General features: G+C 40.4%; 1 protein-coding gene across 2 annotated transcripts in view; it reads right to left on the bottom strand.

The window, feature by feature from the left end:
• The window catches only part of PNPLA8 (patatin like phospholipase domain containing 8), a 59,722-nt gene that overhangs the window by 1,454 nt on the left and 42,290 nt on the right, over positions 1–15,978 (bottom strand). For both annotated transcript variants that reach the window (XM_015415282.1, XM_015415281.1), the window contains exon 9: positions 3,395–3,590. In XM_015415282.1, the coding sequence (XP_015270768.1) occupies positions 3,395–3,590 (196 nt within the window). The remainder of the gene's footprint in view (positions 1–3,394; positions 3,591–15,978) is intronic.

Genomic DNA, 15,978 nt, shown 5'->3' with positions numbered 1-15,978 from the left:
GAACCAGCATGGCATAGTACTTAGACTGTCAGACTAGGTTCTGGACCAACTGGGTTCAAATTGACGCTCTGATATAGAAGTTCATGGAGTGACCTTGGGCCCATCATATTCTCTCAGTTTAACCTGCCTCACAAGACTGTGGTGAGGGCAAGGTGGAAGAGAGGAAAGTGATATGACAAACTATTTTGGGTCCTAGTTAGGGAAGAAAACCATACATAAAAAATATGCATATAAAGAGTTCTGTATCACACAAGCACACCATTCCAACCACAAGACATTTCTGAATTCATGATTAATAAGGTCTCCTCCTTGACCACTTACCACTGAAAAAAAGATGACGTATTACCAAGCTGGTTATTTAAGCCCTGGAAACAAAATAATCACCTATTGCCTTCTAATCAATATATTTTGTACAAGTACAAAAACAATGGCATTCTTTAAATATGTGATGTTAAATACTGCATGAAAAGTGAGGGGGCTTCAATGGGTCTTTTGACATTATATAGAGCTACCCTTGTAAATCACACACAACTGAACCTGTGAACTGTTTTCACCCTGGAGTCTTCGCTTTACTTCTACAATAATTTGCGGTGAATCACGGCTTAAGAAACTGGATAGCTGTATATCTTTGTAACTAACTGGAAGTTATGGTAGTGACTGTGTGTGTGTGCATGTGGCACTTCTAGTTAAGCTGTTTTAATTAAGTAAGCCAATGACTCAACCACAGCAACCCTACTTTATAGAATGTACCTGGCACTTGACATTGTTTATGTCATAAAAAATAAGAGAAGCCAATGCTGGATCAAGCCAATGGCCCATCCAGTCCAAAAATACCAGGTGCCATCAGGAGGTCCACCAGTGGGGCCAGGATAGTTGCCTGTTGCCCCCCCCCCCCGCACCAAAAATACAGAGAATCAGAGTTTAAATTTGGACAGCTAGGAAGGAGAGGTGTGATGTAAGCAAATGTAGTCATGTAAACTTAGGGATTAAGACAAAGACTTCACAGAAGTAGTAGATCCTGGGATGGAATTTTGAAAGCAGAGGCATAAAGGGGTATCATGGAAGTGTACTAGAAGAGTGTTGCAGGCAGCAACAGAATGGGCATAATTGTTCAAGAGATCATTAAATCATTAAATCTTTGGCAGCTAAGGACAATATGAACTGGAAAACCAAATCACAGATACAAGGATATGAGAGCAGAGAAATAGGAAGGAAAGGGATACAACGGAAGAGATAAGGGGAAACAGAAAAGGGTGAGAAACCAGCATAGGGATTTATGGAGAGGTGTCGAAATACTTCAGTACACAAAAAGATTTTGGTGGCTGATTACAGAGATGAGAGGACCAAGTGTTCACATTTCCTTTGACAATTAGACAAAGGAAGGCCAGAAATGAACACAATGTTAAACCAGTGTGGGAGAGGGTCAGATATTTCGCTCAGGGAATGGCAAGGAAAGGCAATTTTTTGCAATACTGTTTAAGAGTAACAGCAACAGAATGAATAAATCTGGTGAACAAAACAGAGGACAGGGAAAGAAATCTGGTGAACAAAACAGAGGACAGGAAAAGAAAGCTAAGACTAAAGATATGCTAGTTCAACACAATCAGTGGTAAATCTTGTAAGCTGATGTGAAGTGTGATCAAGCAAACTCGGAGAAAACATTAGCTATTGGGTTGGATTCAGTGCAAAGTTTCTGTTTGTAGTAGAGTTCTTGCACAAGCAGACACACACAAATGAATGAAATAGCTGCTTGCACCAAGTTAAACTTTTTGTATCCCCAGTTGTGTTTCTACTTCTGCAAGGCCTCATGCAACCAATTTCTGGACACTTTAATGCATAGCAAGGAAACTGCTAGATGTTGCACCAGATCTTGCATAAGCAGAACTGCTTAAAACCATTTATGCTTCTGCTGGTACTTCACTGGATCCAAGCCATTGTTTTACTATATTGAGATAGTGCTTGGATATCCTAGTAGAAATATCAGATAGGCAGTCAGAGATGGTGGATGAAATACTAAGGTTTATTTTTCATTTTGCTCATTAAAGAGGAATTATGCATTAAAAGTATTATGCATTAAAGAGGAATTATGCATTAAAAAGTAAACAAAATGGTCACTATCGTACTCTTTAGCTTTATGTTGTCCTTTTAATCTTTTAAAACATTGTCACATCGCTGCTGTCACAGAAGGTAAGATGCAGTAAACCTACATTATCTAACCTTTCTGCATTTCATTTCCTTGAATTTTTAAAAATTCCCATTGTTAAGATTTAGTGATAAACCTGGTCTCTATCACAATGATTTGAACTGCATTGACTAGACTTCTGGTGGCAAAGGCTTTTAGTGTTAATTCTGCAGGTCAGCTACATATTAAAAGGAAGTAATAAAAAGTGATTTTATAAACTTTAAAAATGTATCTCAAGTCTGAATTGGCTGTTTATTACTACATGGATAAACAAGTCATCCAATTGGGAGCAGGCTGACAGAAAGAGAAGTAACATGTTCTCACATTCTGCTTATTCATTAGTACCACTCCAAACCCTTGAAAACCTTCCTTGATTTATTATTTCACTCATCCCAAAATTCCTGCATTAAGAGATCCGTGGCCTTTCTTCATGCCACAGCTCTGTATCTCTAAAACCTCATCAGCATTACAGCTAGGGTTGCCAGCCTCCAGGTGGGGCCTGGGGATCTCCTGCTTTTACAACTGATCCCCAGCCGAAAGAGATCAGCTACCCTGGAGAAAATGGCTGCTTTGGAGGGTGGACTAGATAGCATTGTACTGTGCTGAGGCCCCTCCCCTCCCCAAACCCCACCCTCTCCTGGCTCCACCCCCAAAGTCTCCAGGTATTTTCCAACCCAGACTTGGCAACCCTAATTACAGCCACACTTTTCAGATGTGCATTATAGCCACAAGCTTGGGGAAGCAGAAGAGCTTTTCTCATCCCACAGTTGAGGTACAGTCTCAAGCAGTTCATTTAAATAGATATTTGGCAAACTTTATCAGTGCCACAGTTCACCAAATATCTAACAATATATTAATCAGAAAAAAAAGGTTAAGCCTTAAAATGCATCACAAACGTCAAACTGATTTCAAACAATGGATACTAATTCTCTTTTTTTAATGCTACCTTTGTACATGAACTGAAGTCCTTCTGTAGATGGGCAGGAGACAGGATTAATACAATAATTCCAATTCAAATTAAGGTTATGAAATATGCCCTCTACAGAAATAGAATGTTCTTTGATGATGTTACTGATACACTAGCCTCTTATATTTCTTCAATCCTATGTTTTCATACCTAAATACAGCTTCAGTTATGTTGCTTCTCAATAAAAACCCTTTATCCAAGTCCCATGAAGAGCTACAAAACAACATCAATCACTTGAAACCAACCTTCAGTGTCAGTAGCACTGCTGATGACATTATTCAGCTTAGCTTTCAGACTTGTATAGGTGACATTGGTCTTCCCTTCACTTTCATATCGGCCAGTTCCCAAGGATATTACACACTGCAGAGGCATATTTGGCCAAAGACATTTGCACTCATGCACTGCTAAAGCTGTAGGATTATTCATGAGCAGTCCTCCATCCTGTGAATTACAAAAGAGAGAGAAAGAGAGATGTCTGAGTGACCACTATTTACAGATATAGAGTTAAAATACTACAAGATGCAAATAAAGTAGGCACTGTATGAAATCCATTCAGTTCAACACACAGCCAGTCGTGTTTGGATTTGGTGCTTGACTTTTATGTCCTCTCTTCAGATGTTAAAATAAAATGGGATGAGAAAATGAGAAAAGCTCTTCTGCTTCCCCAAGCCAACATTATGAGCAACAGCCAAAATAAAAGGTCACCTTTACACGACAGAACTAGAGTAGTATAGCAGATGGTGAATCTAACTGTATCTTTACACTAGGGGTGGGCACAAACAATACTCCCTCTAAGCTGTGGAGTCTTGTGAGCAAAAATTCTACTTTGTGAGCTACTGGCATTAAAGTTGTGAGCGGGTGATTTGGCTACTGCATAAATTAGTTAGCTCTGGAGCCATCTTTCCTGAGCTAAAATAAAAATGTGTGAGATGGAGGCTAAAAAACTGTGAGCTAGCTCACACTAACTCAGCCTAGAGGGAACATTGGGCACGAACCGGAATAATGTGAGGTTCATAAAGGTTTGAGGTTCGGAGTTGTTTCAAACCACGAACCATGAACCTGCACAAACTTCATTGCACAAACTGGTTTGTGCTTTGGGAGGTTCATAGGGCCACAGCCCCGCCTGGAAGTGAGCTCTTTAGGCATTTAAATTCCAGCAACAGCCCCACCCAGAAGTGAACCCTGAAGGCATTTAAATGCTGTTGAAGCCCACCACTGGCTCATGGCCCCAACTAAATCAGCTCCAAAGGTATTTAAAGGCCTTTGAAGCTAGCTTCCAGATCAGGCCTTTATAGGCCTTTGGAGCTCTGGGAGCTCAGTTACGTCGGGCCTTCAGAGCCCACTTCCAGGTGGGGCCTGCCCATATAAGGCCTATAAAAGCCTTCAGAGCCCACTCTGAGAGCTCAGTCAAGTCAGCCTGACCTGGAGGTGGGCTACAAAGGTATGAAAGGCCTTCGGAGCTCACTTCCAGTCAGGCAACCAAACTGGAAGTAAGCTCTGAAGGCATTTATATGCCTTTGGCGCTCACTCGGGTGGAGCCGCAGGCTGGTGGTGGGATCCAATGGCATTTAAATGCCTTTGGGGCTCACTTCCAGGTGGCCCACCAGACCTGGAAATAAACTCTGAAGGCATTTAAATGCCTTCGGAGCTCAAGAAAGTGTCTGCCACAAACCTCCATACAAAACATGGAGGTTTGTGCGTGGATCATGGGAGACACATTCTCCCAAACCCCTGGTTTGTAAACCACAAACCGGCCTGGTTCATGCTCAAACCGGGGTTTGTTTGTGGGTTCGTGCCCATCCCTACTTTACACATAATGGCCCTACTTTACAAACAATGGCCCTAGAGTGCAAATAAAAACATTTGCACAATGGGCCCATACAGATCCAGGGGATTTCCCCACACATGCATATATACAACTCTTTGGGGGAAATCCCCCGGATTTGCAGAGAAATCCCCAAGGACAAAAAAGAAGTAAGAAACCCTGCACAACTGAGGGGTCAAAGTCCCCCCAAATTGAGAATACTTACAGATCTGGCATGATCACTACTGACACTGTGGAGCTGCTTAGCAACTGAAACATGGGAGCCTTGGCCTAGGCAATCCTGGCATAACTCCAGGTTTGGGGGAAAACAGTGGTGGTGATAGAAACACTGAGAAAGGAGTTGGGAGACAGACAGTAGATAATGAGCTGGAGAGGGAGAGAATGGAGAAAAGGCTGGGAAGAGAGATACGGCATGTGCGGGGAGCAAGATTTTGTGTGAGGGTGTGATTTCCTTACCCCGTTATTCTTAGAAGACACCAGTTTGTTAATTCTGGTATATTCTATATGACGGAATAGTAAAGTTCTGAGACAATAATGGCACACAATAAAGACTGTGATTTGATCAATCATAATATACATGAATTTAATACCACCATAGTACACATTTCTTTGTTCCAAGAAAACAGATCTCATGAGTCTTTAGAAGAGAATACTACAAATTCAACAATACAGGTAACAACAGTACAGCAGTTGCCATATATCATCACATAATACTTCCAGTTACTTACAAGGCTTTGTCTAATTTTGAAAATGATCTATTTCATTTGAAATCAGAATACAAAAGAGGCAGAATTAATTTATTAAATGACAGGGTTAAATCTGTTAATGAATGGATGAAAGTTAAAATGTTCATTTTATGTGTAAGGTGCTAGAAACAAAGAGCAAAGAGGACGATTTCAGGAAGCAGGCAAAAGAAACATGTCCAAGATCTTAAATGTCACATGACACAGGTTCCCCTGGATCACAGTCAGAGTGAAACACAAGCTCAAACTTTCTCCTGCCTCAATTACATAAGATGTATTCCATAAAAGAAAATGAAGAATTTATACTCAAGCAGAGTGGAAACAAGAATCAGTTTGCATGCCTATAGATTGCAGCTATAGTTATGACAGGAAGTTCTTTTAACTGGTATGGCCACCAAAAGTAACAAACAAGACAGATACTTTTCTCTAGCACAAAAAATGGTGAACAAGTGTTCTTTGTGAAGGACAAAATATTCCACTGCAAACTCTGCACAGATTTTGCAAACATGTACAAAAACAAACACTCATACATATGCCTATAGTTCCAATTTTGCTGCTCCCTTTACATGAAGAAAATTTTTCATCTTCCATCATAGTTCTTTAAACATAGCAAAGCACACTGTGGCTTTTGTCTGATATAACTGAAGCTTTCTTCTTTTGTGAAGAGCATTATTCTACACTAACTATAAGCCATAAAGGTTGCTGTCCTAACTGTAGTTTAATTTATGGAAACATAGAAAAGTCAGGAATTAAGACCCATGGTCTTTTTTCTTTCCCAGTCAGCCATGCCTTAAACATTACAATTGTTAGGCTATGCAATCCTCATAACAAACCTTTCACACATTTAGTGCAAGCCTTAAATCACTTCACCATGCAATCTAACATTTCCTTCAACAAAATGTCAAGACGTAATTACCAAGCTGTAGTTTGTTAGATGGATCTGTTGAAATGGAGGTTCACGGATACAGTAGTAGCAATATATGCTTGAAAGAGTTCAGTCCATGGAATCTAGGCACACACATGTTTTGGAAAGGAAAAATAGCTAGCTGCACATCTGAGTTGCTCAGCAAGATATATGAATCAGAGGGAAGTACATCAGGGTCCATCAGAAATGCAACCATGTTCAGAGGCTGGAGGTCAGTTTTCAGAGCACTATTACTGCAAATCACAGTGTAATGTAAATACCCTGGCAAAGCTGTGGGTTTTGTAAGAAAACAAATGAAGCATTAATTGACAGGATTTGAAATCCTAATAGCTGATACTAATTGTAGGAAAGAAGCTTCTTTCCTTTGTTTCCGATGTAAAGAAGAAAGCACTCTCATTGTGCCTTTAACTAGGAAACTTAATGTGAGTTGGATTTAGGAAATGAATTTTGCATATCAAAAAGGTTGTCAGAATCATGGAATATCTTATTGGGAAGATAGCAGCATTGATTACAAAGCCAAAATGAGCACAATAAGGAGAGGAAGAAGACCTAACAGCTGCAGGCACAGAATTCTGTTAAGTGACTGTCATTAGGAGACAGTGTTGTGATAGGACTATCTAATTGACATCAACAGTTAAAAACTAATGTGCAAAGCAAACTACAGCAAAGTGCATTCTTAATAAAAACAAACTCATTTTTTTAAAAACTACAGCTGCGGTAAATAAAGCAGTGATGTGGATCATTGCCTTGATGAGAAAGTCCTTTGATTAAGCTTTCAGTACAATCTACAAAAGCTTTTTGAACTCTTTCTGGAACAGTTAATATACTTTGCCTACAGCAGAAGTAAGAACAGTAGCCTCTCAGTGCACATTATTTTTAATTTTGGCTAAAATCAGATGGCGCTCTAACATGATATAGTAAACACTGTGTTGCTTTATAAATTAGTCTACTGAAAAAAACTTTTTTTTTAAATCTCAAGGTGGTTAACACAAATAGCATCTATTTGGGTTCAGAACACTTTATTTTAAATAAACTAGATTTATTAAACTGAAATCATGGGACGGATTCAGGCAATTTTTCATTCTGTCTCATGAAACAGTCCATCTAACTACAGCCCCTGCCCTACATCTTTTGCTCCATGAACCCCAGCATAGCTTTTCTGATGGACAGGGGACTCCATCCCCCGTTTTTCATACGTAGAAAAGCCAGGGTTGCCAACTATCTGGTATTGACCTATAGTCTAGTATCTTCATTGACTGTCCAGGAAAAAAATGGGAAAATACTGGACACTTAAATGTCTGGTATTTTAGGGCTGCAAAATTGGGAGGCCCAGATGGCATCAGGGCTCTCTGGGTGGATCAACTAGAAGAGCCCAGGTGTCTAAAGGGCCTGTAAGACAGAGCTGTCCTGCCAGGCCTTGAGTTGAGGTGGCGGATGTCAAATAACATCAGTCTCCCCTGCTTGAAGCACTCCATGTGCCACTTACATCTTGGGCACCAGGTGCAGTTGATTTAGCTCCATCAGAGTGATCCACCACCCCTCCTGGCATGAACTCAGCGTACACTGGAATGGAATTGACAGCCGAGCTGCCATTAGGTATAGGTACATTCTAAATTACTTACCTAAATTTTTAATTTTGTTGCATTAATGTTTTAATGTATTATTGTTTTATGGAAATGTTTATGGTTTTATGACATGCTGTAAGCCATCCAGAGTCCACTTGCAGGATAGGGTGGGCTAAAAATCGCAAAACTAAAATAAAAATAAAAAGGACAGCCTAGCTGGGGGAAGAGCTGGAATGCCAGCGAAGGTGCTGGTCCCGCTTCAGCTGCCTTTGCCATCGAGGAGGCTCCACATGCCTTTGCCATTGCATGTGGAGGAGTAGGGACTCAAACCTGGTTTTCCCAGTTTAGAGTCCACACTCCTAACCACTACACCAAACTGGCCTGACGCCGACTCTCAAGCATAACATTCTTGAGGTGTGTCAGAATATTGTGTCAGACTATCAGAATGCAAGTCATTGTGGCATGGATCTGATTGTTCATTGTGCTTTATAGTATTTTGAAGTTAATAGTTAAAATTCATAGGGTATAAGTTACTACAGCTCATTAAAAGCATTCCACTAAACTGCAGTCTTTTCCCTTGAATTTAATTTTGTCAAAATAGCTTCTAAATGTGCATCTTAACAAAGGACTCTCAAAGGAGGTAGTGATTCATCTGTCATGAATTTCATTCAATGAAAGCATTATTTAAAGATTTTTTGGTATATAATAGAATAAATACACAAAATGCAGTATCTTCTTGATCCTCCAAATTTAAAGCATATCCTTGAGTAGCTGTTGTACATTTGTTTAAACTTTAAGCTGCTAGAAGATTAAAGCAGAATTTTAAAAGTTTATGGAATAGACTGACTGCTCAGTAAAATCTTTAGTAGCTTTTACTTTTTTATTTTTTTATATAGTTTTATTTAATTTTCCCTACTATATGGGACATTTAGGGAGGGGAGGACAAGGGGAACAGGATAATACATAGGGGAAAGGTTTCCATCAGGCTTATATAATAGCTGTTACAAAGCAATTTTCATCTTAAACCTTTGCTTCCAGTCTTTTTTCACTTATTTCTAATGATGCTTAATCAATTCTATTATGATTCCTGAAAAAGTACATATTTTTACAGTTCAAGTTAAGTTTCTCCCAAGTTTATAATAGTTGTAATCCATTATTCATGATTTTCCCTTTTCATGGCTTTTCACGCATTCATAAAATAATGTCCAATTTTCTCTCACATTTTGTTTACTTTGGTCTTTCAACGAATCCGTCAGTATATCCATTTCTGCTGTTTCAAATTTTTTTGTCAAGAGTTCTCTTTCGTTGGTATCTCTGATTTCTTCCAATATGTAGCATAAAGAATTCTTGCTCCCGTAACTATATGTATAATAGTGCTTAACTTTATCTTTTACCTCAGTGCATAACATTAATCAAAAACATTTCTGGTTTAAATGGTAGCGATATCAAACATATTTTTTGCAGTATTTCATGAACCCTTCTCCAATATAACACCACATCTTTCCACTTCCTCCAAATATGAAAGAAGCTTCCCACCCGTATCTTACATTTCCAATATTTGTCTTAACATGCCGACCTGTTGAAGGACATAAAAATGTGAAGTTAAGATCCTTAGGTAGCATTAAGAGTAAAAACCATTCTCTGTAAAATGAATGATGTATTACACATCCATACAGAGTGCATACATAAGACCTAGATTCCACTGAGCTGGATGGCAAGTGGCCAAAACTGACAAGTACTTCATTCTATTTATTCTCCCTTCAGTTCTCATGTTGCCTTTCCTTGCCCTCTGTTTTGTCTTCTCTTTGCTCCCTGTTTATTCTGACTCCAACTGCAAGTTTCTCTCTTCACTGCTCCCCAAATATACATGAGCCATCTCTGCCTCTCTTTGTACTCTTGCATTCTTACATTGATCCCTTGCCCTGCTGTTACAATCGGCACACTGGCAACATTTAAAAGATTTAATCTTAACGGTGCTACTCTTGGTTGTAAATTAAATTCAACTTTACTGAAAAGGGGGAGAGAGAGAATATGAATGAATAATGGACATCTATTATAATTTCAACACAGGGATCTTTGATTTTCAGGCTGTTTCTAGCATTAAAAATGTTTAGGTTTAGATAAGAACTTCTAAATGTTAGCTTTGCAACTGTCAAAGGAATTTATGGCACTTGCTTGAAAAGAGCCCTTTTTAAAAGTGTGAAGGAAACATGTAATGGGATAAAATACCGATACCTGTAACTCAGCTTTGATTATTCCTTGCAAGCTCAAGGCCAAGTTTTTTTTTCTTTTTAAAGTAAATATCCCCACTGTGTTTTATTCAAAAGCCACATGCGGAAGATGGGAGAAAAGCGCAAGCCTTCCTCAAAGATAAACCCCACTTAAATCAACTGTTGTAAGATTATGTTGTGTATTTCTGGTTGACTGTTCTTTAACAGGTGTCTCTACTTTCTTTCCCTTTCTCACAGCTCTGCAGATTTTCTTGGTAGGGGGATGGGAAGAGCTAAGAACAAGATGAAGGATTTTCTAGTTTTGTCAGCACTGTTTTTATGCCTTTGGAATTGACATCAATTTACTTACAATTTTTAAGATTCCATTTAGATCTTGTGGCCAGAAGACTAATTTTTATTCTTTGTGCAATTCAATATCTGATGCCTAGGACAAATGGCAGTGCTTTTTAAAATGCTTTGCAGCTACCAGAGTGTTTGGCATTACTTAAATGGCCATTAGTACAGAAGTGGCCAACAGTAGCAAAGAAAATTACTTTCTCATTGAACCTAACAGGAGGCTACCAACTCAAATGTTTTCTTCCTGTCTTAACAATACTGTACATTTTCACACTCTCAAAATTTTCCCTTCATCTTTAAAAAATGCACAACAGCTGTCAGACTGTACACAACACTTAAAAAAAACCTGCTTTGCACAGTAAGTTATGTGAACTGAGTATCATGTACTGAAAGATGCGATTTAGCAAAGCCAATTCCGATACTTGGAGTCTGCTGACTCCATAGCAACCATTTCACCTCAATGCCTGTGCAGACATGCTTTGCATTTCTAGTTCATTTTCACAGACTTGCTCTGTTGTTCACCTTCATTGTGTTTGTGGAAAAAGAAGAGACACTGAACTAGCAAAAGCAGATCACAGAGGCAGGCGAGGTTGTGAATAAACTTGTCACATGCCATTTTTTTCCATTTTAAAACCTAACATGCAACCTTAGAATGTTTGTTACGTATGTAAAGCATCTGAGAATCTTTATCCTAGCAAATGCGTGCTTGAGAATTACTGCAGTTGTCCTTCACTGTACTTCTAACTGAAATTTAAAGTTTTTATATACATTACTATATTATACATTTCTAACTTGGAAGAGAATTCACTGAGCATAAATAAGTGTGAGATTAACTGTTTCCTGCTTACCTAATTCGATATTTTTGCTACATTTAAAATGCAGTAGTTTTACTGAAATACATTTCATGAATGACAATTAAAGCCTTGAATTCTAATAGTGGAGGGGGAAAATACACCACAATACTAAATGTAGTAACAACTTAAGAGAAAAGTCTGCATTGGTTCATTTAATAAAAGCTCAGGTTAACCCTTAAAATTTAGCAAAGCCAAAACCTGTGCCTGATCCTCAACCATATGGGTAGATCTGGGTAGTTTAGTGTCTGTCCTTTAGTGGTCCAGGACACAGCTGTGGTACATTTAAGACAGCTGATCTACCTTGGTAACCAGAATTTTAGTTTTAGTCATAACAGATGGGTGAGGAGTAGAAAGTATGGCTGAACTGCAGCACAAGCCTCACAGAGAAGTCGTAAAGGGTACTACTACTGGAGATGGGTTAGCAGTTGAAAATCTCTTCCAAATTCCACAGATGCCCTTACCACACATATTTCTACTGCCTGCCAATTCCCAGTGCCGGAATTTAATACCATGGCAGCAAAGCAAAGGATGCACTCCTAGGAGAAAGCACTCTTGTCAAGTTCTATAACTTACAACCAGCCTAACTCTGGTTACTACCAAATGACCAAGCTGATGAAATCCAGTACCCTGAAATCCATACCACAATTAGTGATCCTGTCATTGTAGCACTGGCCTACAACAGTTGAAAGACTGCTTAAAAACAGATCTAATACTCACTATTTTTCATACTGAATAAAGTGCATTCAGAAACAGGAAAAGGAAAATATAACTGTATACAAATTTGCTGGAACACTCAGAGCCCTATGAATCCTGTTCTGTAGCTCTAGAACAAAAATGGGCAACAGCTAAAATATAAATTGATTATACAGATATATATTAATATCCGACAAGCAGTGCCGGATTTATGTATAGGCTAAGTAGGCTGAAGCCTAGGTCCTCTAAATCTAGGGGGCCTCTACAGTCCTGCCCCCCCCCTAGCGGGCAGTCTCCCTTCTCCCAAAATTGCAAGCCCAAGACTTCATGTGAGGGCAGGGCAACTCGGGCCCAGCAACTATGAGACTCAGGGCCAGCCAGTGGGGCCCTATTTGAAACTCTGGGGCCCAACTGGGAAAAATTTTGTGAGGCCCCAGTTCACAGCCAAAGTCTGCAGAATCTTAGAGATATAAATAAAATCCATCTAGATTGCCCTGGTGCAGGGGCCCCCTTAGGAGCGGCACGCGGGGTCCAATTTGGCCAAATTGCTCCAATTGCCTTAAGGCCAGCCCTGCCCCTTCTAGGTCCCTGGTGCCACTATTCAGAGTACAGACTCCAGGACTCCAGAGCCAGCAGCCCAGAGTCAACAACCAGCTGCACAGCCTTCCCCAGCTCAAGGGTCAGGTCAGTAGTGGTACGTGCTGCAGTGGGAGAATGCGAGTGGGGGGCCAGCTAGGCAGATAGACCAGGCAAGCAAGCTCTCCCGAGTACCTTTCATTCTTTCCCTCCTCCTTGGCTTGAACATAGCAAGCACATGTGACTGGCACTGGCCTCACCCCTCCCAGGCAGGGAAGTCTATCTTTCACACTTCACAGAGCCCTGTCAGTGCCTGCAGCGTGCACTTGCAACCCCTTTCTCAGAACTTCTTGGATATGAAAAGAAATATTGATGGTGTCAATTGTCATGCCAATAAATCCAAACAATACTGCTTCATACATTAATAGTAGATTAATTGTTCTAAAGCCATTGCAGAATCTAATCAAAGTTTTACATATTTATTTTATATAACATTTTTTGGCAGTTGGCTCTTTTAAATAGCTAGTATTGATTGTTGGATGGGAGCCTGGTGTTTGTTGCTGCTGGAATTATTAGATGAGAAATTATAGTAAATTATTAAGCTATGTTTTTGCATCATTTTCAAGCCTCCTAATTGCATGTGTCTTGGAGAAAATTATTTTGAATCCTTTTGGCAATTTTGGGAGTTTATAAACTTTTGAAAATGTTTAGATTGGAAAATGATGTTGTGCTATAGGGTTGGCTTGTTGGATGTGACAGAATAGACTCCATCTTGTGTTTGCTTTAATTTAGGTTGTTTAGTTAAAATGGCCACCTACCCTGGAAAGTAGGGCAAAACTCCAGGGTAGGCCTACAAATCCCAGATGCCTCTATGGCCAAAAAGTGCGGGAAAGCCAGGGGACGAAGTAAAAAGATATAAATGCTCCAGCCAGCCTGGGAGGGGGGGAGTCGTCCTGCAACCCTCAGAGAGACCATGAGGCTCTTGCTGCAGATTGCCCACTGGCAGAGAGAGGCCTTGGGGATCAGGGAAGGCAGCAGTGGGAAGGGATCCTCGGAGGGATCCAGAATTACCTGTAGAAGGCAGGAGGCCAGGCTGCAGGTTGGTAACTGAACCTCATCCCGAGGGAAAATAAGTATAGGGATCAGTTTTCTCTTATTTTATTTGTGCCAGGTGGTGTTTTCCTTTCTGTATTTGATTTAAAGTGCCTTTTTGTGTTTAAAATCCTGTTACTTGTAAATAGTCAATAAAATCTTTGTTCTTTGTTTAAAACCCCAGTCTGGTGCTCTGACCATGGAGTCTCCCCCGCTCTGCCCACTACCAGTGCCTTAAGAAGGGTCCTGGGAGGGAAAAAGCCCAAAATGTGCAGGTGCCAACCCTCCAGGAGAAACCCAAATTTAGGGGTTTTAATCTCCAAACCCCAGGAGTCAGCCAGAGGGGTTTTTCAAGATTCAAAACAATTACAAATGAATTAAGGGCCATGATGTCTCAAGAGAAGTTGTCCGCACTGAGCATTCTGTACATTGAAAGTGACAAACTTAGACAAACAAATTTTGATGAAGTTTTGGATGATTTTGCTATGAGGAATGCTAGAAAAAAACATTTTTAGTCTTACAGTATTTAGTCTTACAATATTTACTTCTTAAAATGTATTTTAAAACTGTTTAATGACAACATAAAATAGATCCTAAAAGTGCCACACTGTCAGGTAATCATGATATTCCCAGGCAATATAATTTGTAAACTCAAGGGTTTTTTTAAGAATAACATTACAACTTTTTCATAAAAATTAATGCTTATTCCACAAAAGGTTTACAAAGTTCAGTTACTACAAAAGTTTTTCAGTGTTAATTTTAACATTTATGCATTTTTTTCAATCACTATGGTATTTAACAATAACATCTCATGTCCTTTAAAGGAGAAATTGTGAACTGCAGAATTTTAAATACCTGTCATCATCCTTGGCTTCACTTAATTTTGTTTATAACACTCTTCCATTTTCTTCTAGTCGTTAGGATGGGGGATTGGGAGGGGCCTCACAAGTGGAGTACCCTAGGGCCTCTCTTCATCTAGATCCGGCCCTGCCTACAGGGCATGTTATGCTTTCATATAAAAAGGGATCTATGTACTATTAGCAACACGTGCCCCCCATCTGCAGATATCTAAACCCACTAGAGTTGCCAGGTCCGTCGTCATCCCTGGCGGGGGACTTTGGGAGGCATTCCGGGAAGGGGCAAGGCATCCCCAATGCAATTACATCACGTTGGGGATGTCATCGCTTCAAGCCCAGCCCCCAAGAACTATCGTCGGTAGCCACCCCTCTCCATAATGTCCTGCCAGATTTAAAGGGCCTGCCAATCAGGTGGAGGGCCCTTAATAGGTTAGATTGTGCAAGTTTATGCAAGTTTGTTTATTATTATTGTTCTTGAAATTTAGATTACTTACCTATGTATCCTCACACTGAAGAATTTTTGTAATACCTTAATGTTTTGTTAGCTGAAAAACTTCAATAAAATTTCTGTTAAAAAAAAAAAGGCGGAGGGCCCTTTAAATCTTGCAAGGCGGTGGCTGCTGCTGCGTGCCTGAACTCCAAGCGGCAATGCTGCTTGCAATTCAGGCTCATGGGGCCTGGTTACTGCCAGCTAGAAGCACTTAAAGGGACCCTTTAAGTGCTTGCAGCCAGCGGCTCTGTGCACTACCATTAAGAGATTGGGCGCATGGGGACCAGTCCCCACCAGAGGCACTTGAAGGGACCCCTTTAAGTGTTTCCAGCCAGTGGGCCCCGCTCGGAGATTGGACACACAGGGCCCAGTTCCCACCAGCTGGAATCACTTAAAGGGGTCCCTTTAAGTGCTTGCAGCCAGTGGCCCCACTCAGGCATGCGGCTTGCAGCCACTCCTCTCCCTCTCCTCCCTCAAAAGAGAAGGTAGAGGGGTGGCTGCAGGTGTTTGGGTTTGGGGTGGGGCCTCCCCTGCTGGTCAGCTCACCGGCAATGAGGTGAACCCTCCAAAAGTGGGTAAACCCCACCAGGCCAGGGCGTCTGGCAACCCTAAAATCCACGGATCAGGGCCACAGGGACACTA

The sequence above is a fragment of the Gekko japonicus genome, unplaced genomic scaffold (assembly GCF_001447785.1).
Source record: "Gekko japonicus isolate JY-2015 unplaced genomic scaffold, Gekko_japonicus_V1.1 scaffold453, whole genome shotgun sequence".
In the NCBI taxonomy this organism is placed as follows: Eukaryota; Metazoa; Chordata; class Lepidosauria; order Squamata; family Gekkonidae; genus Gekko; species Gekko japonicus.
This window is presented reverse-complemented; position numbering and strand designations above follow the sequence as displayed.